At 43.3% G+C, this 25,673-nt stretch overlaps 1 protein-coding gene across 1 annotated transcript; it reads left to right on the top strand.

The window, feature by feature from the left end:
- On the top strand, nt 1-25,668 carry LOC1274468 (mucin-19). The gene is made up of 7 exons (XM_061645933.1): nt 1-1,263; nt 13,737-15,009; nt 17,368-17,569; nt 21,617-23,396; nt 23,479-23,637; nt 23,723-23,857; nt 23,930-25,668. The coding sequence occupies exons 1-7, from the start codon at nt 1,018-1,020 to the stop codon at nt 24,008-24,010; spliced, it is 3,876 nt and encodes a 1,291-aa protein (XP_061501917.1). The 5' UTR covers nt 1-1,017; the 3' UTR covers nt 24,011-25,668.
- Nucleotides 25,669-25,673: the final 5 nt, after the last annotated feature.

Consider the following 25,673-nt stretch of genomic DNA (forward strand, 5'->3'; position numbering starts at 1 on the left):
CGGAAAGGTTGTCACCCCCCGCTTCGACAGTGTTGTCCACAACAAAAAAAAGGAAGGGTGAAAGAAAATTGAACGGGCAACGCAAAATACCAGCCCAAGCATATTACCTCCAAACTTGTCGTGCGTGTCACTCGTGTGTTCGCTTGTCCAAAGTTAAGCTCCGTGGTAGTGAAATCGTCATATGTTCGGAAATGCGTCAAATTAAGAGCAGAACTGTGGTGGCACTAACATAACGGAGCAAGCAGAAGAGCAAAGTCAAACAAAGCAATTTGCGATCGCATTGCTGCCCTTGCCAGCAACAAACCAGCAAGTACTTCGGATGCAGAGTTCTTCCCTCGTTTCAAGAGAGCGTCTCGTTTCGAGTGATATTTCAGCGAATGGAAGGCTTGGATCGCACTGGTACGGTTGGCAAAGTAGGCGGTGCGGGGAGTTGCGTTGACATTTAGCACAGTAAACAACGGTGAGAGGTTGTGGAGCGACCCCACGCAAGGGAGTGTAATAAAAACAAGAAGTAAAATATTTACTTCGCTCACCTACCAGTGCGACAACCGATTTGCTCGTGCGAAACGATTAGTGCAATTTTGGAGTATTTCCTCCAGTAAAGCCAACCCGGTCGCCGAGCCATCTAATTCGGGTCAGTTGGCGTGGCAGTGAAATGGTGTACAAATGTGAAAAATATTGCACGCTGTGGTCAGTGTAAGTGCGTTTACCAGTGAGCAGCAGCATATTAGGTGGGGAGGTGGAAAAGGGTCCCCAGCTCGCGTCACCTGCGTTTTGCAATCGCAATTGAAGGGCAACGAGCTGCTCAGCTCAGCTGCCCTGCGACCAGCCGTGTGTCCTGCAGCCGTGGCTAGAAGTATCAGCAGCAGCAGCAGCAGTGGTGCAATGAAATGTGATATCGTGCAGCACGAGTGGATGAATCGTGTCGTGCATCATCTTTGCTTTTTCTGCTGTGATAAACGGTGATCGTACGTGTGCGATAAGCGGGCAGAGTGTAGCAGATCGGGCAGTCCCGAGATGGAACTGAGCCCTGGAAGTAGCAGCTCCACCGTACCTCCGCCGGGAGGCGGTGGTGGCGGTGTTGCTGTTGCAGGAGGTGGAATAAGTGTGGCGGGTGGTGGTGGTGGTGGTGGCAGTGGGGCTGTTGGGGGTGGCAGTGTGGTAACGCGGCCCCCCATTACGGCACTGTTTCGCGAAATCCACAAAAACAGCTGGCTGCGGCGATTGAACAACGATAGCAGGCGACCATCGGTGCTGGCCAAGGTATGTAGTCCGCCCGTAACTACGCGTAGACTCAAGGAAAGGGACAAGATATTAGTGACCAATGTCCTTCGCCGTTTGGGGCCGTTTGGCAATGTGGGGGGGAGGACAGAGTGCTAGCTGGTGGGATTGATTATTAAACGCGTTTGTGTTTCGTTTGTTATCTGTTTGTTATGAAAACGAACTTCACAAACATGGGATATACTATTTGCAGCTTGCTTGGATAGTGTAAGCGGGTTAGTTACAAAATAAACGATACGCGAGCGTCATTGCACGTAGTTGCTTTTAAGGGTGAACATATTTATTTAAAGTGACTTTTGGTAACCGTTTACTTCGTAGCCTCTCATTTGGTTTATACCAACAACGTCTAATGAGCAGTTGAAATGAAGTCATAGTTATTGTATTAATTGGGTGGCTCGGTAATCGATTGACGAGACGCATTGGATTCTAGAGAGAACCGATTTAGTATTTCCTCTCTAACTAAAAATAATTTTAGTTTATGTTAAGTCATAAATTAAACATAAAGAAACATAAACAAAAATATCAGTTACAGAACGATTAGTCATAAGTGGAACAAGTTATAACATGATATCATATGTTGAGACATCACTGTTTTGTTTGGTGGCCAAAATCTGAATGGTTGTCACGAATTCAGCAACTTCTTGCACATTTGTGCGCCATTAGAGCAAATAGCGTATTCGTGGTTCGATTAAAGTGAAATTAACTGGAGCCCAGTAACCAACCAACAAAAGAGATAATTTTGTAATGCGAATCCCATTTAAAGGAAGGTTTTAAGAATTCCATAATGATTATTATATTAAAATAACTAAAACTATACAACTTCTGTTTTAGTAAATTGAATGTTTTGCGAATTCTCTGCCTCAGCGATCGGCAAAGTTCGGATAACCGAACAAATTTGTTTAGCAGTTTAGCAGCGGGATTTTATTTATTCTTAATAATGAAGGGGACAAAAACAGAAGGAACGACTGTTAAAGTATTGAGCATTTATAACATTCTGATCGTATGCAGATTCGGAAGAGAAAAAAAGCAATGCAGATCTGTCTTTGCTATCCTACAAACCCAAGTTCCAAGCTAACACTATTCCTGATGTATGCGAAATATATAAAAAAACTGATGCTGGGGCCCTTTCCGTTTTAAGTTCGTAGGCTGAATTTCAGCTTGTCAGCTGTTTGCATTGTATAGCAGTTTTCGAGCAGCTATCTAAGTGGGTATACAGGTGGGCTTATCCCAAAGTGTATGAATTTAGAAGGCTGATTTCTGAATGAACAGAACGCTTCTGTTTCTGAATGAAGATTTTAAGAGTGTTTTGTGTATTCGTCAAGCCTCCAGAAAGCTCGAATGAGCAAAAGTTTTCACCCATCTTGTTAAAAAGTGACATTCAAATGTGGTTATAAAAATCATGCTATCATGAGACCACCTGGACTACATACACTTTGATTCTAGATTCCATCACCTGATCTCTTTAATGCCCCTTGGGTTAAATGTAAACATCACTTTGTTTTGCCATTTTTTCGAACAGGTACTCGAATCTAATTCTAGCTTTGAGGCTAGAATAATCTAGACTGAACATTGCAGGCTAGTTTTATGTGTGGTTTTGTATGGAGTGTTTACATGATTTCTGCCTTCAAGTGTCAAACTCCATACAAAAAGCTGACTAGAATCGTGAATGGCCCCACTTTCTGTTAAGTTACTTCTGATTCTACTTCCATAACACAATCGATCAGAAATGTTTCACTTAATTGTATTGACATACAACAAGTCCACATTCATGAAAGCACAATTCAAGCACAATTTGGTTCTGATGGAATCCTAGCAGTCGTGCTTAAATCATGCTCTTTTTTGCAAATATCGTGGCCAGTTCTCAATCTAGACTAAAAAATGTTGATGTCATTTAATAGGTAATCTCTCTGAGCATCTATAGAGTTTTTAAAATGAAGAATTATTATATCTTTTAAGTCTTATTCTGGCGGTAATGCTTAGCATGATAGACTAGTATAAGGATTAAGAAGATTAAATTCATCCTACATCATGCCCATAAGTTTGTATTGTACAAAAACTACTCGCACGTCGAAATACGTCCAGATGTTAAAAATGTCAGGCCTAATTTGTGTTTATTATTATTTTACAGACAATTCACGATTCATTCCTTTCGACTGATATTCTTTTGCGTTTTACAGAGCTCGTATATAAAAAAAAAAAACATTGTTTCCGTGTTGAAGTGGTCCTTATCGCTGATGAAAACTAAATTATGACCTTTAATGTGGCTCTTTTGTCCATTTATGATTATCATACCAGTGTACCATCAATCGTTTGATTTCAAATTACGATCGTTTTGAACATTTCAGCCAGAATAGGATATAAAATGTATGAAAATCTTCCATTTTAAAAACTTTATCGATACTTCGAGAGCTTATCTATCAAATGACATCAGCAATTTAGCAAAAAACTACCAAAAAGTTGAGCGTATCATCCAGTAAGTAGGCCATCGTGTATAAAAACATCGACTGTGACAATGTACTGGCATTATTTTATTCTCATATTTTATCAGAAAATGTGTATTCTATTTTGTTTAGTGCCTCGTCGAGGTTGTGCGAATAACAGTACAACATACGGTTGCTATTTTCTCCGGTGTTTCGTTGCCTGCAGATCTCAATTACTTCTTCAGGCATTGGTTGGTCCATGACGTCCTGTTGGCCTTCATCTTTTTGGCGTAACGTCCTACGCGGCATATTGATAGCATATTTGCATTGATAATTGATAGCAAAAATAACATAAACCAAGAACTTCAGTGTCCATCGTTCCCACAGAAAAACTGTACGTTTTGCCATCTTTTGCGTCAGGATACAATGATTTGCATTGCTCTAATTGTGGTCATTTTGTCAGTTGTATGCCTAATAATCACGACAACTCATTCACATAGAAAACCTTTCGAAAATATAGACAATCTATGCTATAGAGTGCAAGATCCTTAGTAGCCAAATTAGACCCACAAGCGTGCGCACGATTGAATATTGGTTTTGTTCCCATAAATTCTCAAATGTGCTCTGAGCCACGGTTCGATAAGATAAAACATATGATACCTACAAACATAGCTACAAAAATAGAACCATTGAATCGAATGACTTGTTAATGTTTCTTCGAAAAAACCAAGCATATTTATTTGCATGCTTAGTTTAATAATTGATTGGAATTGGAATTGAATAATTGATAAGAATGATTCATACTACGCAAGCATACGCTTGAACGAATTTGTTATACATCAACATAGGTAGCATTTAGTACAACGATTCTGATAATAACGTTTTGTCACTTCATTTACTTTTCCAAGCACAAGCAGAATGAGTCAAATGAGTGGTGGTTACATATTTGGCAATGCTAGGATTAAAAACTTTTTTTTGTTATTTCTGATTAGATTAGTTCAAATTTGGAAGACGGGAGTTCCTGAAAAGTTTACTAAACGGTCAAACGATTACGAGTGGCTATGTTCACTTTCCCCTTCAGAATTACCCTTATCATCTGTCTTTCGCTTGACTGCTGGCTGATGCTGCATCCGGTTCTCATGCCCCATAAAAAGAAGCAAACAAAACAGCAGCGCTTCAAACTATGGCCCTATGGACTATGTCTTCTTCTTTTTCCCCAAATGTACAACCAAAGTTGATCAAAATCTCGATTCTTAATCGTTGCACGTCAAAGTAGAGACCAAAATCGCGGAGAAAGTATTAATGCACGCGTGATCTACGTCCATACCTCCACAGATTCCCTTCCCGACTAGCGCCATTGTGTGTTCATACTCATGTGAGTGAGAGACACAAATCAATGGAAAGGGAGACAAAAAATCAGCTCTTGATTCACTCAGGGGGATTTGTCATTCAGCATACTAACACAAAGCGTCCAAAAGGAAGAAAGGAGAGTGGGGGGAGTAGGGAGGAAGGGACGGGTGGCAGCGGAAATACTCATGTCAGTCCTCCTGTGCGGAGTTTTACGCCATTTGTCCCGCCACAGCTACGCATAATTCCGCGCATATCTCGTTTTGTAGGTCGGGGCTTGTTGTTGTTGGTGGCGGCCGATTGTGACCGATTGTTTGCCACCCCATCCGAGGGTTGGGTTTTTTTTTATATTTCAGCTATCTTTACCCACCGTCAACCCTTTACCGGATATGTGAGAAAGCAGTGGCATTGTGAGAAGCATTGTTGTTGTTGAAGTACGGCCGTTGTTGTTGGGCTATGTGGTTTGGATGTCTTGGCTTGGTGGGAGTGTAGTGTGGTCCCCTCAAGGTGGAATTCGCTCCGCAAGACTTTCGCAGTAGCAGTTTGTAGGCTGTCACCTTGGGCTCATCATCATTATGTTTGTAATGAATGTGCTTCGCTTTAAAAAAAAACTATTTTGATATGGACGTGAGGTTTGTTGCAGAAAGCTGAGTTTAAAAAAAGTGCTCAAAACGGGCATGTTAACATCATTCGTTATACAGCGGGCCAAAGAGTGTACACGTTCAAGAAAAGGAATCTATTACATTCCTAGTAAAAAGGACCATGGAGATCCGTGGTTAGTCACTTCGAGCCAAACGGGACCGTATTTTGGCCGCGCAATGGTCAATCATGAATGTGAGATAAATGCCATGCACATTTGCATTTTCTCAAGCAAACCTATTGTGAACGGTGCTCAGATTTCCGGCTTTGCGGAGCAAGGATTGTTCTGTCGGCCTCGTGGCTCGTTCACGCAAAGATTCAGCAGTGGGTGGTTGATGTGGATGGATATGTTTTCCTTTTGTTACTGGAAACATACAAAAATCACGGCCTTCAGCTATTTGCCAAGCGCTGGTTTGCATCGATAACGGTGCTGCATGCGGCAAAAGGACACCCAGCGCACTAACGCTTTGGTTGTGGGACGGAATTCAATCCTAGGTCATGTGTATGGGAACTCTTTTTGTTGCTTTTTTTGTTAACGCACCAACGGGTCAGCTCCAGCGCGCACCAGCAGACAAAGGGGCGCCATATTTTGAGCAATAATTTATTGCCTCCGCTGGTATGGCAGGCCCTGCAACGGCTGTGTATATTTAATATGTTTTCCCGCCCTGCAAGGGCCACTCAGTACGCTGCTGGATCTCAATTGCAGTGCGGCGTCGTTCACCTGTCTAGCAGTATGATTATGCCGTACAACAGAATGGATTCTATTCCTAAGCCCACGTTCTATTGGACTGTGAACTGTAAGGTAAAGCGCTATTGTACTGTACCCATTACGTGCCGAGACACATTGTAGCGTGTCGACGCGTTGTCTGCCTCAATCAAGTGAGAAATCGAATTTTTGGCTAATGTTTTTGATACATTTCATTCGAAACTTTTTTCAAAAAATCACAGTCGACTTCCGCTTATATTGAATATGTTCATGAGTAACTAAATATCAGCCATCGAATTTGAGTGCAAGCCGTCAAAGTTGAAGCGGGAATGCTGCCGTGACTCCGTAGTGTTCTACTAATGCATTATGACAACATTATATGTATACAATATAATTGTTGGATGGGTTAAACTTTAATGTTTCAAGTTTGGTAGGATATTGGATGTAATATGTGATTTTTGTTCAATTAAGAAAATGAATCTTCCCTAGTCTTCTTAGGATACATTGTAGCCTAATATTTGGACCTAATATTTGTTCCTAATAGTTTTATCTACAAATAGCCAAATTTATGTTCATAGAATATTTTTTATTGAATTTAATACATACATACATACATACATACATAAATACATACATGATAATAAAAAAATCTCGTGTTACGGTGTTTGTTGCCAGCAACCTCCGAACCGGCTGGATCATTTTCAACGAAACTTTGCACACACCTCATGGTGGCATGAGAATAAGTTTTAAGACTTACTACATATTCAGATGTTACACTAAACTTAATTTAATTAATTAACATTCGGCGTGAAGTGCGGTTTACACCGGCTTTAAAAACCCGCAAGCAAATTCGAGCAGTTTGCGAGCTCGCATGAGGCCTCGCAATCGCGATAGCTTTTTAGTGCTGGTATATGGGTACAGATAATCCCCTGATATACGCCATACTCGATATACGCGATTTTGGTATACGTTCATACATTTGACAGTTCTTTGAGAAAATTGTACTAATTTGACACATCGAATGTCAAATGCAAAATAACTTCCCTTTGGTCGAATTTAAAAACCATTTCAAAAGGTTCAGGTATTCCTCGGTATACGTAATTTCGGTGTAAGCGTTTTTCTTAATTTGACAGTTCTTATACTAATTTGACACATCAAATGTCAAACTCAAAATAAATTCCCTTTTGGTCGAATTTTAAAAACCATTTTCAACGGTATAAAATTGTAATTTTCATTTGAAATCAGATCAAATAAATAATTAGTGGCTAAAACCTACCACTTCAAGCTAGATTATACGAAAATTAGCTATAATTAGACCGAAAACATCGAAATTCGACTCACGTTAATATTCTAATATTTAATAGCGTATATCTGGGAGTACCTGTATATGTTATATGGTATATTATCCCAATAAACTCTGTGGTAAACCAAAAATTCAGTGGTATCCAAACGGATGATTGTCATAGCAGATCTTAATTACCTACTGTTATTACGACAGATAAGAAGAATCGAAGCTTTGGGATAAAATGATTGAAATCATTGTAATCATTGTTTTTGCACTCCTCGGATTGCATATTCTTCTATTTTTGATTAAAACGAGACATCAATTTTATCTCGTGTGAAGCCGGGCAAATCAGCTATACATGAATATAAATATAACGTTTCAAAAATTGCTTTACAAGTAACATTGGAGATAGCGTGAAAATACGTGTAGCATCCGCTAAAAGAAAACTTTAAACATTAAATACAATGTATTTGTGCTAACAATTGTTAGAGTAGCTGATTTTGTTTCATTTGTACGTCTTCGATGAATTTAAATACGTTTAACAAAAAGCGGTCTCGAATGTATTGACCAAACTTTTGCCCCAAAACATTCACCTACCCCAACCATTTGATGTTGAAGTGGAATGTTCTATTATCCATAAGTTCGCATTGTACACTACTTAATAATAGAGTTCGTACATGTCTTGCTATGCCTCTCTTGCCAAAATACTAAAAAGCAGCTTGGTTAAAGTTTAGCGTGGCTCGCATTGCGTGTATAATATTTTCCCCCATTTCATTCACGAACTCAACCGATTGAGCGATTTTCTGACGAGTTCGACATGAGGCCTCGTGTGCCGTGTCGGGCACGGTCGGCAAAACCGCAAGAAGGCAAACGAAGCTGGACTAATATACGTTTGTTGGCGAAGGCAATGAGACTGTTTTAAAAGTTGTTCCCACACACATAAACCCGGCTTGCGTGTGGCAGTCCGTAACCCGACCAAATTTTAGACCACGTTTTAGCCCCTCTCCTGGCCTGCCTCTGCCACCTATCCTGCATAAACCCGGGGTGGTAGGGAAGGGATGAGGTGATGATTTTTGGGTGGCTTTTTTTCTTGGAGGTTGCCCACGGAGGTTGGCCTGCGATTGTATAAAGTTTTATTTAATTTGTTCCGCGACAGCAGAGGGGGCAGCCTCTCATGTCTTGTTGATTTACTGTCAAGGTTAAGCGCGGAAGCGGATTAATAAAACCTACAGCAGTTGGTGGGATGAAGTAAAATATCGTATGGAAAGAAGAAGAAGGAGAGGAAGTTTAAACTAACACGAATCATTCAAAATATAACGAGAGGACCGGAGGATGATAAGAATCGCGGCAAGGTAGAACATGCCTGACTAGAGGTGGTTGTGATGGATTTTGGATAGAATTTGTGTGCCCCGTTCGGCAGGATTTGTGAGAAGAATGGCTCTATGGTTTAATCAGTCAGTCGTACCACCATATAGGCCACTTTGGATCACACTTCTCGCGTGTGCATGTGTGTACGTGCGTGCTGAAACAAATAAGTGGGAAAAGGTTATTGGTTCTAGATTGCTGCTGTAGATGGTTGGAATAGCATTATTGCTGTTTTTTTTTGTTTGGGGGCCTGTTAGAAAATTGGATCTATTGAAAGGTGAAAAGTGATAAGCTTATCCATTTGGAATTACATGATGCATTGTTATTGTTTAGGAAATAACTTGAATATTGAGAAAAGTAAGACATTTTTATCGTACTATTATGGTTTGGGTCGGTCTGGTGGTACAGCCGTCAACTCGTACGACTTAACAACACGCCCGTCATGGGTTCAAGCTCCGATAGACCGTGCCCCCATACGTAGGACTGACTATCCTGCTATGGTAACAATACAGGGTTTCGAATCATATAAGGGAACTAGCTGACCCGACAAACTTAGCTATTCCAAAAAAAAATTAAAATATTTTATTATTGATATGTTACTTGGGATAGTTGTATCGTGCCCGTATCCCCTCAGGATTCGATGATCAAGTGTAAACCGCCAGGCTCCTCACACCAAGTGTCAAAGTGCCGTATACAACACAACAACAATCCTGCTCTTTGTATGGGAGTTAGAAAATCATTTTTAAATTAAATTTAGTGTTACATCTGAACGATTTTTAAGTCTTAAAACCTATTCTCATACCAACATAAGGTGTGTGCAAAGTTTCGTTGAAAATGGTCCAGCCGTTTCGGAGTTTGCTCGCAACAAACACCGTGACACGAGATTTTTATATATATAGAAGAAGATAGATAGTTTAATCACTTAGGGGAATGTTGCAAATCTGTAGGGGAATGTTGCATGCAAGCTGTGGAAGTTTGCAATCATATAGGGGAGTGTTGCAATCGATTAGGGAAATTTTGCAAGCGTATTGTGGAGCTGTCATCAGACTGTGGGTGCCGCTATAAAAAGCTTCGAATTGATACCGATGATGTTTTTTTTTTAACATCATTTGGAGTTGTTTTTCTGTGGGATTCAGCTCAGTACACACGATAAACTAAATAAATCCTGCTGCGGAGCCATAATTAAACATGATAAGTTAGTAAGATTGACGAAAATATTTTGAGGTATTTACAGCGGCACCCACAGTCTGATGACAGCTCCACAGTACGCTTGCAAAATTCCCCTAATCGATTGCAACACTCCCCTTTACAATTGCAAACTTCCACAGCTTGCTTGCAACATTCCCCTACCGATATGAAACATTCCCCTAAGTGATTGAACTATTCCCTTACATGATTCAAAACCCTGTAAGTCGCTGAAAGCCAAGCTCACTTCACTAGTGGGTACAAGCAGGCCTTGACCGACAACGGTTGTTGTGCCAAAGAAGAAGAAGAAGATTATGGTTTAGGGAGGTAGATAAGCAAAATTCTAGACGATTAGAGAGTAACTGATGTATAATACAATACAAAAATGCGAACATGAAAGAGCGTTACAAAAATGCTACTGCTTTTAATATTAATTTAATTTACTTACTTACTTACTTATCCGGCACTACAACCGCTTTGCGGTCTTGGCCTGCCTCAGGAGTGTCCGAAACCGCTCACGGTCTCGCGCCTTCGTCTGCCAGTCCGTTATCCCGGCCTTAATGGCGGACGCCTCCACGCCATCTTGCCACCTTAATTTGGGCCTACCACGCCTCCTCTGTCCTTGGGGACGGCCTAAAAAGACTTTACGGGCTGGGTCGTCCGTTTCCATGCGTATAACATGCCCAGCCCACCGGAGCCTGGCGAGCTTTATACGCTGTACGACAGTGAGGTCGCCGTACATCTCGTATAGCTCGTCATTATAGCGGCTCCTTCCTTATAGATTGTCCTTCCACACATACGGGGCCAAGTATCCTTCTGAGCATCTTCCTTTCGAACGCGACTAAGAAGGTTTCGTCAGATTTGGACAGTGTCCATGTCTCAGAGGCGTATGTGAGTACTGGTACTATATAGGTACTATATAGTCCCAGCTTCGTCCGTCGCGACAGGTTCTTTGAGGTGAACTGATTTTTCAGGCTGTAGAATGACCGGTTGGCAGCCAGCATCCTTGCGCGCAACTCAGCTTCCATGCTGTTGTCGTTTAATTTAATTTAATAGAAGTATTTATTTTATTGAGGTGTGGGCAAGTATAATAAAGGAAAGTAAAATTCAAAAATTAATGTAGCCGTCGATATTCAAAACTTCAACGTTGCTGTGATTCTAAAAGGGTTAAAATTATCCAAACTTGGTCACTAAAAAAAATGGAATTCCCTTTAGTATAGGGAATCATATTTTCTAATGTTTTCAATATCGATTCGCCCCTGGATAGTCGCTCAACCCGTCATTGTAGTGTCTACATTTTAAAAATTAATTTATTTCCATTACACTTCATCATTTTCCCCGATTTAGGCGATACTTGTACTATCCTAATGCCACTGTGAACGACACATGGTTGTAGTAACCGCAAGGCATAACCAACGCTACTGCTAGCGACCCCCTTGATGACAAACTCTTGCAATGGATTGTCCAACTGAAAACTGTATCGAAACTTTGTGCATTGTTATGCTTGATGTACCGCGTACTGAAGCCGCCCGGCAGAAATTAACGCACCACTTACTCCCTCCTCCCCCTTGTGTGGTTAGCTGCTCCTCCGCAGTGAACCAAAAATCGCAGCATTAAAACACATATTAAACACGGCTTTGTCTTTGCCCTCAAGCTTAAGCTCCTTGAAGGCTGTGCTGATGGCGGTGGTGGTGGGTTCGTTCTCTTCATTCGTCATTATTCAACAAAAGAGCGGATGTGGCATTGGACACGGTTTCTTCACTTCAGCCGCTATGCGTAAGGGCTGCGCGAAACAAATGAAACAAATTACCATCGTGCGCAACTAAACCACTCAGGCAGCCGAAGAAACAAAGCGCGCAACCAAAAATAAAACACACAAACACACAAAACCGAAGTGTGGTGGCGTGAAGAAAGTGTTTAAAATATCAAAAATGTTGATCTCTTTGCGCATGGTGTAACGGCGGACGCGGCAGAGAGGAGGGAATCGACCCCCCCCCCCCCCCCCCCCCCTTCCCCCGTCGGGTTGCGAATGCAACTGCATACGATGCCGTGTTTGGTAATTGAAAGGTGTGAAGTGGTGTGTGTTTATGTGTGTTTGTTTGTTTGTCCACAGTTTGCGGCCACAGTTTCCATTTAATCTGCTCTCAAGACACCGACATAAGTAATCGTAATTGTTCCCCCGTGTGTGCCGGAGAAATCATCGATCCATCGACTGTTTTGGTGAAATGGATCGTCCAAAAATAATTGCTTTATTAGGTTTTGGTGTGAAACAGTCAAAGTTGCATCGTACGAAAATGCAAATGCGACTGGGCTGCAAATTGTACGCTGGCTATCATAGCTACAAACATATTGCTCCAAAAACTGTGCCAGCGATCGCGATCAGCAGACGGGGAAAAGAATCGATCGTATGTCGAGACCTGTGCGGGCAACTACATAGCACAGGTGGAATGGAATGTTGGGTACGAGGCATGACCTGCACAATACCCCTAGTGGCGGCATAGGTTCGGCCGTACAGCTGGTTCGGAGAGAGAGAGAGAGAGAGAGCACAAAGTCCATTAACCGCCAGCGTTTCCAGATGGCGAAGAAAGAACTGGTAGAAAGCTTACCAGCTGTTCGCACCTTAAGATTCTTAGAGTCGGTAAAGAGATGACCGCAGAGGACAGGACGGTCGCAGGGCGTTTGGGCTTGGGATCCCGATTAAATATAGCGGAACGTGTGCGGACACGTCGTAATCGATCTTCCTAAACGAATCGCAATTAGAGCGTGGGGCAATAAAGTGAGATCGGACTGCTTTTGGACGTGGCCCGCTGTGTAGTTGCTGAGATGCAGTCAAAATGAGAAAAAAAAAACAGATCCAAAAAACACAGTATTTTGCATTTTGGCGTTTTTTTTTGCTTGAACGCTTTTTCTTAACGTAGAAAATAGCCTAGAGATCAGAGTATGATCATCCTGATTCTGATTAATGCTGTTGTCTAAAGCCGATGGAATATTGTTAAAATGGTTATAGTTTTTGGATTATTTTAAAACTACAACCTTTGTTTCTAATTTCATATATTTTTAGCATTTTTTGTACATAACGTCTTGATTGAAAATATGCAGAAGAACTGTTTTGTCTTGCAGAAGAATTGTTTTTGAGTGGATCACCCTTTATATAAATAGTTCTTCTACTTTTATTTGGCGTAAACTTGCTACGCGGACAGGCCGGCCTATACAGGCTTTGGAGACTTGATTTAATTCTACGCAGCCGGATAGTCAGTCCTTGCCACGAGGAGACGGTCCAGTCGGAGCTTAACATGAAGTTTCAAATTTAGCCTTTGAGTTTTGCATAATACTGCTCTTTTGATGCGATAAGTCCTTGAATAGAATTGTGCAAAAGTGTTTTGAAAATGTATTTTACATTGTTTTCTTAATACTTACACATTACATTTTTATCATAAAATTCTTAAAGTACGTTTACTAAATTCTTCCCTTTCTTCTCTTTCTGCCTTTCTCCCTTTCTCGATGACAGAAACCAGATAGGTACTGGGTGGTGTTTTGCGTGCACGATGACTGTGAGGCATTCCTGGAGGGTTACAGCGACCCACGCCAAGCACCGTCGCACGGACCGGAGTGGGCACTATCGCTCCAAACCGTCCAGCACGTCTCGCACGCCCTAGTCTCCGTGGAGCAGGAGTTTGAATTTGTGATAACGCTTGGCAGCGAGGTGGCCCGCTTCAATGCCAACACCTGGGAATGCATGCAGGAATGGGTAGAATGTCTGCGCTCGAAGCTGCGCGAGATGAAGCTATTGTCGCCGAAGGAAAATCTCTACTCCCGGCTGCCCGAGGTGCGCCCTCCGTTGGCCCCGACGCGCGATCCGACCTCTCCACTGCCGGCGACCCCTCCCGTGCCGGCAGCAATCGTACCAGGCATCGAGCGTGTTCAGCCACCATCCCTGGTACAGCAGCAACACCACGGACATCATGCGAGCGTCGGGGCGAGCGCAAGCGGACAATCTTCATCGCTGTCCACCGCCGGAGCGTCTGGCTCTGCCGGTGCAAGCAGTTCGATGGTCTCGAACACTGGCACCACAAGCTCCATTTCGTCATCAGTATCATCTTCTTCATCCTCGTCATCATCCTCGTCCTCATCCTCCTCCTCCTCATCATCTTCATCCGGGACCAGCTACTCGTCCACGCTCACATCCATATCAAACTGCCCGGTGACCGGTGAGCGGGGAAGTGCAGCTGGGCCACCGGCCATGTCCAACACGTCTACCCAGAATCTCATGAACCTGCTGTCGAATCCGCTGCAAGCAGTGAGCAGTATTAACGCGCAGTCTAGTAAGATTCAGCCGGCCAGTGTAACCGATAGTGTGTCGCTCGGATCAACGTCCTCGCTGGTCTCGGAAGAAGAACCACAACCGCTAGAGGAGTCCCAAAGCTGCACCGCATCCACATCACCTTCCCGAGACTCTACACCGGGCTCGAGCTTGCCCAAACCGCAAAAAATAATCAACAGAGACAACACTACCACCGGCCATCATAATCATCATCCGCTGGTGACACTCGCAGCTGGTACATCGACCACAACCTCCTCGCTAGCGACCACGTTCGTCACCAACGTGCTGGCGGACCCGTCCGGAACGGCCGGACCATCGTTGAAGCGCGCCATTAACGATAAGAAGCTGCTGCTGGATGTACGGCAGTCTCCGGAACGATCCACCACTGCGAGCTGTGATGTTGACGAGGCATTCGACGCGACAGGCAATGGCATAAGCAATGGCGACCACACCAACGATGGTAAGAATTGGCGTCCATCCCTGGACTCTATTGTCAACTAATTGCCTTCAATTAACGGTGCGTGGCGTCCGGTCACATATCGCTTAAAGAGGTCGCCGCCGCTCCCCTCATAGGTAGGGTCGGGACCGAAGGCGACCACAAACATGGCGAATGGTCACGGGGTATTGCCAAACACTCTCCCTGGGTGTGCTGTTGTGTGCGTTAGTCATTTGACAGTGAAGGACCGACCTACGATTACCGTTTGGGTTGCCCACCATGGACGATGAATCAGACGGTCCCCGCATAACGACGACGTCACACAATTTGTTGACACATGCACCTTCGGTCAACACATCGCCCATTCGAGGCCATTGCTACCGCGCTGTTGTCGATGGTTCCGATTTCTACGAACGATCATATCAATTGCGGAAAAGTGGGGGAGTTCTCGTATGGCAGTAGGTGTTCCCCATTCGATGCGTTGCACGGTGCGCTTCATTCATCGATACATTCTGTAAAGCGGCGACGGTAGACCATGCTATGATTGAAGCAGAACCGGTTGATGATGCGATTTTTATGGATAAATGTGCGTAGCATGCAAACAATTTGCTTCGAGGGAAATGCCCCAATACCTACTGATTGATGAGTAACGTAATGTGTATGTTGATTTACATTGATTAAATTCATCGATTTGCTTGCGTTGCTTTTTACGGCGTGGTGTACTGTATCCGATGCAATAATTCCGTCGGGCCATTGTTATGATTTGTACAATTGTCGAACATTAGTAGATAATGGTATATTTTTGGTCCTTTAATTTTAATGGAATTTTTACTGCAATCATTTGCAAAAATTACGGCAAAACTCGGCATTTTGATAACACCAATTAAATACCATTTTAAAAGCCATCGTTAGCACTGACCGTACCATTGTCTGTTCCGCGCGTGTTTTACCGGATGTCACCATAATCGGTGATCATTAGGCAATGGTTACAGTGCCGCTTGACTTTTGATTGAACAATTTCGGCGGAAAACAATGCACGAATCACAAAGAGTGTTGACGACATGCCCGGTGTCGTACATTATGTACCTATGTTCCATTATTAAGCTGAGAGTTGGGAGTTCTAGAATGACCAATGTGGGACCCTGGCCGTTCTACGAGTTGCTGCAATGGAGGACTACTGCGACGCTCGATTCTTTCCATTTGTTCTGAAATATGCATACCAAAGTGTGTGGTGAAACGTTCGTTTTTGGACGCTTTTGCTTGACGCTCACGCTCGAACCAATACCGCTGCGTCACGTCCCAGTGGTCAGTGGAGAGGATTCAACTTTCAGCACCGGAAATGGCAATGCCCCCGTCATCACCGTTTGGTTCCGATCAGACGATTCCGGTGGGAGGGGAGCGGATAGCGAGAAGCGACGAGTGGTGGCAAATATTTGCATAAATGTTTCTCATCTTTGGCTGGACTGCAGAAAGACGCAGAAAAGGCAGAAAGAAATTTAAGTTGAAGCTGAAAAAAGTTCCGCAGTGCTGTTGGAGCTGAACATTTCGTTAGGAGAAGTTTTATTGTTTTTAGGAATGTTTTATAATTGTTCTTTGTTTGAAATGAAGTGTGGAGTATATATGGAATTCCTTCCTTTTAGTAGAACTCGAATGGAATGATGAGTTGCAATGAATATTTTTTTAAATAAATATTTTAAACTATTTAATACACAACTGCAAAAGTACGCCTGGACCAACTTCAAGAAAAAAAAGTAATAAAGTCAATTTTTATATTCATTGTATCGATACAAAACTTCCTAAGCGACGGAGACTATGACCAAAAGCTCAACTCATTCTCTAAAACATACCTCGGCGTTGATTCCCCGTTCATTAGATGGATGCCGCTTTTAGATCGACAAAGGGCAGTATTATTGAACACGGGATGTGTGGCGCAGGGTGTCTTTTTGGTGTTAGCGTCTCTAAATCAACCCGAGCTCAATGGAGATGACCGGAAGGTGGATAGAAAACACAACCCCGACCTTTAGGCATGTGAGTTGTAGTTTGGTGGCTTTGGCCTTCTCTTGCCGCCGAAAATGAACCCATTTCTAGCGCTTCATTTCCCTTCCGGAACGGAAGTGTTCGTCGGACAGGGCAGAGGGGGATCAGCAGGTGTTTGCGTTTTGGCGAAAATGTCGAAACGTTCGAAGCAATGGGGAAAGAAAGATGGGAAGAGCTAAAAGTTAATTAAATATAGCATTTCTCATTTCCTTTCCAATTTTTGACCTTCTCCTAAGCGCGGTGGTCGTCAAGATTCTACTACATCGTCCGCTCGGTTGTTCGTTTAATATTGCGTTCATGCTAGCCAGAGTTTTTAATTATGGCCACTGTGCTTCTTCATTGCAGCGCTCACCAACGGTGAATCGTGGTCGCCAAAGCAGACGTTGCTGAATGGATCCTCCAGCAGTCATTGCCGCAGCAGCAATGGTACTGTAACGACAAATGGTACCGAATCGACGGCAACTTCAGCAACGACATCACCACCATCATCTATGCTAACGAAGTCGACCGCCATCTGTATCGTGCCACCGGCGTCCAGTGGAGCAAGGTAGGTTTTGGAATCCGACCGTTGGTATGCATGTACAATTGTGTTCATTAAAATAGCAGTATGCCACACATTAGAATACTGACACCGGTTTTTGTATATATATGATCTACGATTTGATCTCTTATCACCTGAGAATGTAGTAGTGTCATCTCACGTTTCAAAGAAGTACTATCATTTATATTCCCGTCTCTTTCTATTGGCTGGGGCTCGTGTTGGCTTATTGAAACAGGTTTGCAGTTGATCATTATAATAGCAGTGCTTATCATTTGATCGGTTAGTATCGTTTCGTTGCCTAGAAAAGTAGCTATTTTGCTGTGTTACGTGCTGAGACGTGTTTAAAACGTATAGTAAGTTCAATATTATCATTCAATGGTTCGCTTAGTTCAACAAAAATTTCAATAATCAACAGGAAATGGGACGAGGTAAACATTGCTCTGATGAGAAAAGAGATTTGATAAAAAGAATGAGAGCAAAGGGTAAAACATATAAAGATATTCAGGATACGTTACAATGTTCAGCAAAAATGATAAGTAATGCTTTAAAATGGGAAGCAAAACCTGAGACAAGAGGAAGACAACGAAAAACTACGAAGAGAGACGATAGAAACATCGCGAAACTTGCTAAAAAAAATCCGTTTACGACATCTAAAAAAATAAAAATGACCTTGAGCTACCGGTAAGCACTGTGACTATTAGGAGACGTTTGATAGAAGCTAACTTGCTAGGCCGAAGCCCTCGGAGAGTACCGTTATTAACAAAACGAAACGTTTCAAATCGACTGAAATTTGCAAAGCTTCGTGTTGCTTGGCCCAAGGAGAAATGGCGTAACATTTTGTGGACTGATGAGTCTAAAATAGTTTTATTTGGCACAAAAGGACGTCGAGAGTATGTAAGACGTCCACCAAAGGTTGCCTGTCGCACCCAGTATACTGTAAAAACAGTTAAACACGGAGGAGCAAAACTCATGGTTTGGGGATGTTTTTCGTACAATGGTGTTGGTCCAATTTATCGCATACCGGGTATAATGGATCAACATGAATACATAGCAATTTTAGAAGAAGTGATGCTGCCTTTTGCAGGTAATGAAATGGCACCAGATTGGGTATTTCAACAAGACAATGACCCTAAGCACACTAGCAAACGAGCTAAGTCTTGGTTTATTGCGAATAACATCGATGTTATGGAGTGGCCAGCGCAGTCTCCAGACCTCAATTCTATTGAGCATTTATGGAAGGACATAAAATACGCGGTTTCTGAAGCTAACCCTAGAAATTTGGAAGATTTATGGAAAGTTCGAGACTCATGGAAGGCTATACCTGATTCCCGTTGCCAGTCATTAGTTGATTCTATGCCGGCAAGGTGTGCTGCTGTTATTAAAAATAAAGGAAATGCTTCAGGATACTAATGGTTAAACATGAAAAAAGGAACATAATGTTATGAATTAACACGAAAAAAAAAAAATTATTGAGCACAATTTAAATTAAAAAAAGTATAATTCTAATATTTTTTTTCAATACTGCTATAATTTTGAACACAGCCTTTTGAAGCTTTTTTGAAATAACTTGAAAATAAAAATAAAGTAAAATAAAAAGGGATGCAAATTAGTAAGATTGTATGTTACTGGTATTTAAAAAAATAAGAAAGTGAATATATGAAATTTATCTTACTGCTAACAAGTCTTTTAAATATATTTAAAACGAACTGCTATTTTTATGAACGCAATTGTAGTTATGGGCGAAGCTGCATTTTTGTTGCTGTGAGTGCAATTGAAATGAATGTAGATTTATATTACCATGTGTGTTGCACCAATGGTTTTAATAAAATGTTCAGTGCTTCGAAATCATAACTTATAAAAACATAGCATTGATTTTCTGATATGATTAACTGGATTAACCTGATAAGTTAAAGCATGTACAGAAACACTGAATTACGCTGAATGAGTAACTCTACACCTCTTCTTTTAGACCAAAATATCTATACATGGAAATTTGGCCCCCTGATGCGTAAATTTAGAAAAATAGAAAACGAATAGATAAAATTCTTTTTCATTGCATTTAGATTGCAAACTCTGTAACGATGCTTAGTTATACTTAAGGGATTGAAACTATCACTTTTCAAGTTAATGTAGGTGATGAACTTGCAGGGCGACGGTTACGAAGCTGAAATGGAAAAGGTGTGTCCAGTGTTTACCACCTTTCCCTTCCCTTGCCAACTCTTTGACGAATAAATGCAAATTTGTAAAACTCCCTGCTTCTCCGTTTATATTTACCCCGCAACGTTGACCGTTTGCGAAAAGGAGATGAAGACAAAGCTGGTCAGTATGACCCAACAGTCCCGCCGGGTGATTCAGAGTGTGCCTATGGCAGGCGTGGGTATAGAGCTAGTTGAAAGAAATGCCGGTTTGTTGTCGGCTGGTTAGAGGTGTTACTGGTGGCATTTCTTTTCAACCTATAGTCCATCCCAAGTAATGCAAATAATTGTAGCCATAGAAAAATAGTAGAAAATTGTAGTTAAATTGCTTCCAGTTAAATACATATTAGCTTTTGATTCACAAAGGGTTTGAATACTAGTTTTATTTATTAAAAGTAAATGAAATATAAAACAAAATACATCTCAACACATCATCACTACCGACTCAGCGATTGATGGCTGGTACGTTAATTGGAATGTTCGAAGCGAAGGAAGAAGGCGTGTGTTAGATGTTCAGGCCGTCCGGTCCATTCGCTCTGGTTGTTGCTGCTTTGTTCTTGGTGCGTGGGTGCGTTAATAGTGTCGTGGCCGTTAATTCACCTTCAAGGTCAATTTGCTGCTTTCACGCGAATTACTAAGACACAGGTATCAATCTGACCACTTCGGTCGTGTGTGTGTTTGCGATTCTTGCTACCCTAATGTGCATGTTTGGTTCGTCCGAGCATCCGAGTATTACACATTCGAGCGACGATTCTTGCTGCCGGGGTGCTGAGATGAAGACGACGGCGGTGGAAACGAGCGACGATACTGCTGCATCAATCTTTGCGATACATCGATCAGATGCATTCCACCGGCAGTTTGCGTTCGTATTTCAAGTGCCTTTTCACGCACACGAAAGTTTGCATAGAGTTTGGCAAACTTACGCTCCAAGTAGCGCTCGATTTCCGTACGGTCGATGACTACGCTGGGTGCGGCACGTTCCGTCTGCTCGTTGATCGTTTGACATTCTACGGTGCGCACTGGAGGGGAATCTTGTTTTTGGGCGGCTTTTGCACGGATACCCTCCAACACAACCGTGAGCCATTTGCGATCGTCGGCATGCAGGTTTTCCGATGGCACCGGTACTAGCAGCGCTGGGTTTTCGATAATCTCCGGCACACGGAGCACCAGGGCAGATCGAAGCGCATCCCGCAACTGAGCAAGATAATGCACTTCATCCGTAGGTTTGTCGCGGACGTCGCGGGTTTCTGATTTCGGTATTTCGACTGTGTTCGCTTGAAGTTGGCAGATATCTTCATCGGTACGTTCGTTGAGCGTTTGGAACTGCTTTAATAGCTCGTGCAATGATTCCAATGGACCATCGCCAACAATTTCGGGATCGTTTTGCAGCAACACTTCGAGCGGCTCATTGAGCAGATGAGGGAAAATGAAGGGATGGGTTAGGTTGTCTTCTAGCAGTTGCTGCAGGAGCAAATGCACGCACCGGTTTCGTAAGGATTTCTGGTCTGGAGTGGTTTGGTTAAATCGCTCGATCCACTGAGCAGTTTTCTTCACGTCAATGGGCTCTTCCAACCTGGGGATAAGATTTCGCAATAGTTGCAGACACTGTGCATACTCTTGATCCAAAGAATGCTCGCACTGCTCTCGTTCTTCTCGTGAGCTCATAGTTAATTGATGAGAAATAACAAAAATAAAATGCGGAAAGTACAAAATACAGTATTGAAAAACAAACTAATGCGCGGCTTCCAGGTGTCAAATACGGCAGGAAAGGAATAGTCTCGCGAAAAGCCAACTAGATGTATTTTCACTTAGATGTAATGAGGCAATCTCTGATCGAATTTCCTGTTTTCCTTTGCAGGGTGGAATCGAAACGAACTCGACGAAAAGTATCACCATTGGCAAATGCAATCCCGCTCTCCCCGAAATCCACGAAAGAAGAACAGGTAGCAAACATCACCATCATACAGGTGTCCAACAGCGGTATGGTCACGACCCCATCGCCAACCATCACAACGGCATCCTCCCCGAAACACGCTGTGTCCCGGTTTAATTTCTCAAAAGCTAAACCGTCGACGATGGTCACTGCAACGGTTCCGACGAATACGACCACCGTCTCCACTATCATAACGGATGATTTAGGCGACGGTCGTAACTATATGAGCAACGTGCAAATAATTCCGTCCAGCGGCGAGTACCCGCGGAATGCCGATCAACCAATGCAACCGTCTATCATTGCATCGATAAACGAGCAGCAGATCACAACGGTCACCGTACCGAACGTGCAGTCCGCATTGTCGATCGCTTCAACAGTGACGTCAACGCCGCGCATACAACCAACCGCACCGGCCACTGTACAGGTCGCCGTTGCAACCTCGTCCACGCCTATCAAGGGTCCGGAAAGTAATTTCGGCACCGTGACACAGATTGCCGTAAATTCGTCGTCCACTGCGGGCGCGGTGGCGGGTAGCAGCCAACCAATCCACTTCCAGCCGTCGTCCCACCCATCATCAAGCCAACATTACGAGCAAGTTTTTCTGACCAGCTCCGTGCAGGTAACATCTGGAAACGGCCAAACAGAGTCAAACATAGAAGAGCCAGTGATAGTATCCCCTGCCCCAATTGTAGCGAAATCAAGCGCTAACAAGAGCAGTAAAGTGCTGCTGCTCAGCAGACAGCCACGCTCGTCTAGTCATTCGGATATTCCCCTTCCGGCGAGGCTGGGGAGCAAGGGTGGCAGCAGAAAAACAGAACCATCTGGCAGTAATGATAAGGAAAATCGTGTTCAACACGACAGCATCATTGGGAGCCAAGGTGTCGGCAGTGGTACGGCCTCAACATCCAAACCGCCTGGGTCAGCTGCAGCAACTGCTCCCGCCGTTCCCACACATCTCACCGGTGGCAGTCCTTCAAAGCGGCCAGCTGTCGATAGGAATATCTACACACCGCACCCTCAACGCACAGCACCGCTACTTCAACGAGGGCTTACGGAGCTGGTTCTAAGTACGCGGACGGTCGCGTCACCGGTACCTCATGCGATCGACCAGTCCGCGCTTGCAGCGCGTGGTCGCAGAGCTCCGGTAGAGAGTAAGGTCCGTGTCGATCAGCTGGCCCCGGAACAGCGACGCCGTAGCTCATCGACATCCGACGCACGGCAGGATGCTTCATCGGGACCACGTGTAAACGGCTCCGCAGGGGCAGCTCCGGGTGCCGCTGGACCCGGCATGGGTCCCGGAAGGTTACAGTCGCCGCCGCAACCATTCCGTCCGCATCATCAGCTAATAAACGTGCCCGAGGGTAGTCAGTTGATCGGAGCCAACGGGCTAGTAGGCCATGGAACACCGGCATCCGCTGTAGGAAACCGGAAGCTGACACTGCGGGAGCAGCAAGTCTTCCAGTTGCGCCGCGAAATGATGCATCCAGGCGGCGTACGCTTGCAGTTACGGCGCAAGGACTGCATCAATTCCATCGGGCTCGTTGATGCGTTCGGTGCCGTATGGGTGGCGGGATGGAAACAAAAGGAACATCCAGTACTGTACAATGCGCTTCACATTGGCGATCAGATGATCAGCGTGGCCGGTGTTGCGATCGCGTCCGCAGCCGAAGCACACAAAGCTATCCGGGCGGCACCGGGTTTGTTTGTAAGTGGTGCACGAAAGGCGCACTACGCGCACTAAGGGAGGACAAATTGCGGGAGCTAATTTCTCGTTTGCTTGTTTGCAGGTTGAGCTTATCATTCGCCGTGTTCCATTCGGCCGTGTGTACGCCATACGACGAGAGATCGATGGACAGTGTTTGGGACTGATACGGGACGGTAACACAGCCACCATCGTGGACGTTGTTCCGAACAGTTTGGCCGCTCGGCATGGATTGCCCCCGAAGGTGAGTGACGTGGCAGAAAGCATTCTGGATGGTATTATTATTACCACTATACGTGCACGTGCATGGACAATCTCGTTTCTTACAGGCAAAATCGTGTGACGGATTATCGCTAACATTTTGGGTGTTGACCGAAATCAACGGCCGGCCGTTGAATTTGTTCTTTAAAGAGAACGAAATACGTGATCGTTTGAACGCGGTTGGACGGGATATATCAATACTGGTATGTTGCTATTGGAGTGTTGAGGTACAACTTGTCCGGTATTGTTTTTTAACAACATTTTCATCTGTACAGGTACAACCAGCGGATTTGGTAACCAAGCTGAAAAAGCAGCTCAAATCTCTACGTGGCCACAAGGATTTTATTGTGCAATAGGCAACTCTTATCGACCAACAACGTGTCTTTGTAGTTTGAGGAACGCTACAGAAATGAAGCAGGGAAGTACCATCACCCATCTCTGTTTTATTTTAGAAAATATACGCCAAGTTAGTCGGACCTATTCAACCGGGGGAGTGTAGGCAAAACGTGCGACAGTGTATACAAAGCGCAATTGTCGAATAGAAATAGAATTTAAACACACACTATAACGAGACAGTTTGCAATACTAACCAGTGACATAACGTAATGTGGTCCTGATGGGACGAATACTAAATCCAATTCCAATACTATTACACCACATACCTAGTACACTACTCTATACAACGTATACCAACAACATTACTACTTACTATCATCGCGATCGAAATTAGTGCAGCAAATTATTGTAGTAGTTTTGTTTTTGTAGGCACAAACACTTGGCACAAACAAACAAGCGTGTGTGCAACATATGTAAGCGAGTCATATTGAAATAACAAAACCGATATGTGATGTATCTTCGCAGTGGCAGCGTAATGCGCGCGTGTGTGAGAATGCGTGGCGTGTGTTTTTAAAAGAAGGGCAAACGGGAAATGAGCACAACAATTTCCTACGCAGTAAACGATTAGTGCAAATTTTGTGAACTAGAACTTAAACGACATTTACGATAATGCGCCTGTAGTAGATACTGGACAATGTAGAAATTTGGAGTAAACAAAAAAATTACCTTCCATCTGGTTCCGTATTCAAATGAGCCGTTGCTCTACGTAAAAGCATAGTTATATGAGGAGTTATCGTTTGAAACAGTTTAAACTGAACTGTGTGGCAGGTGGCGTGCAATGTAGAGCAATTTGTAATTTGTTTTGGTTTAATGATTCGGCAATTTGTTGAATAATTAGTAAAAAAATGTTTTAGGTTTTATACATTTTATTGTTCCTTATCAAATCAGTACGATTGATGCTCTTTTGAAGGGGATACCATTGAGGAAGGTAATGCAAAAATAGCACAAAACAAAACTCACTCAACCGTAACAAAAAGTAAACAAAAAGGCTGTAATACTAGCACAAAGCTCTGTGTGAACCTACTGATTACGTATATCTACTATATGTGTGTATGTATGTGCGTGCGTGTGCGTGTGTGTGTGCGTGTGAGTGTATGTATGTTTGTGTGCAGCTCCATATTAACATGTAACGCGGAACTGAGCGACGGTAAGCAACGAGGCGAGTTGTGTATATTTGGCAGTCTCGAAACTCTTCAAGCACACATACCACACTGTTCTTAAAAGGCTGATTGTAACAAACAAAGGATTTAAAAGGTATGCTTGTACGGGTTTTGCGGGTGGTAGTTTTGATACAAATTTGAAAGAAGCGGAAACACTTATACAGGCCCTTCTTTCAGCGAACAAAAACTAAACAGAGCAGAAAGTAAGGTAAAGGCGTTTTTCCATTCTTATACGAATCCATTCGCTCAGTAGACACACATTCTTTAGAAATTTTTAGGACAAAACTATACAAAACAAAGTGATTCTCTTGACATAAGATTTTAGTTCTGAGTGCTCATAGTCGTTTCGTAGTGTGGTAAAAATTAGTGCCCGCCCCGGGTTTGTCAAAGCGGCGCAGTTTTCGTAAATAAATGACCCACGAGTTCGTAGGTTTATGTTCTTTCTTTTGTAACAAGCAGCTGA

This window comes from Anopheles gambiae, chromosome 2, assembly GCF_943734735.2.
Source record: "Anopheles gambiae chromosome 2, idAnoGambNW_F1_1, whole genome shotgun sequence".
Taxonomy (NCBI): domain Eukaryota; kingdom Metazoa; phylum Arthropoda; class Insecta; order Diptera; family Culicidae; genus Anopheles; species Anopheles gambiae.

Bases quoted from the DNA above. Each gene is read 5' to 3' on its own strand.
- LOC1274468 (XM_061645933.1), top strand. From the start codon at position 1,018: ATGGAACTGAGCCCTGGAAGTAGCAGCTCCACCGTACCTCCGCCGGGA. The intron at 23,397-23,478 runs GTAAGTGGTGCA...GCTTGTTTGCAG, and splicing joins GGGCGGCACCGGGTTTGTTT to GTTGAGCTTATCATTCGCCG. The intron at 23,638-23,722 runs GTGAGTGACGTG...CGTTTCTTACAG, and splicing joins GGCATGGATTGCCCCCGAAG to GCAAAATCGTGTGACGGATT.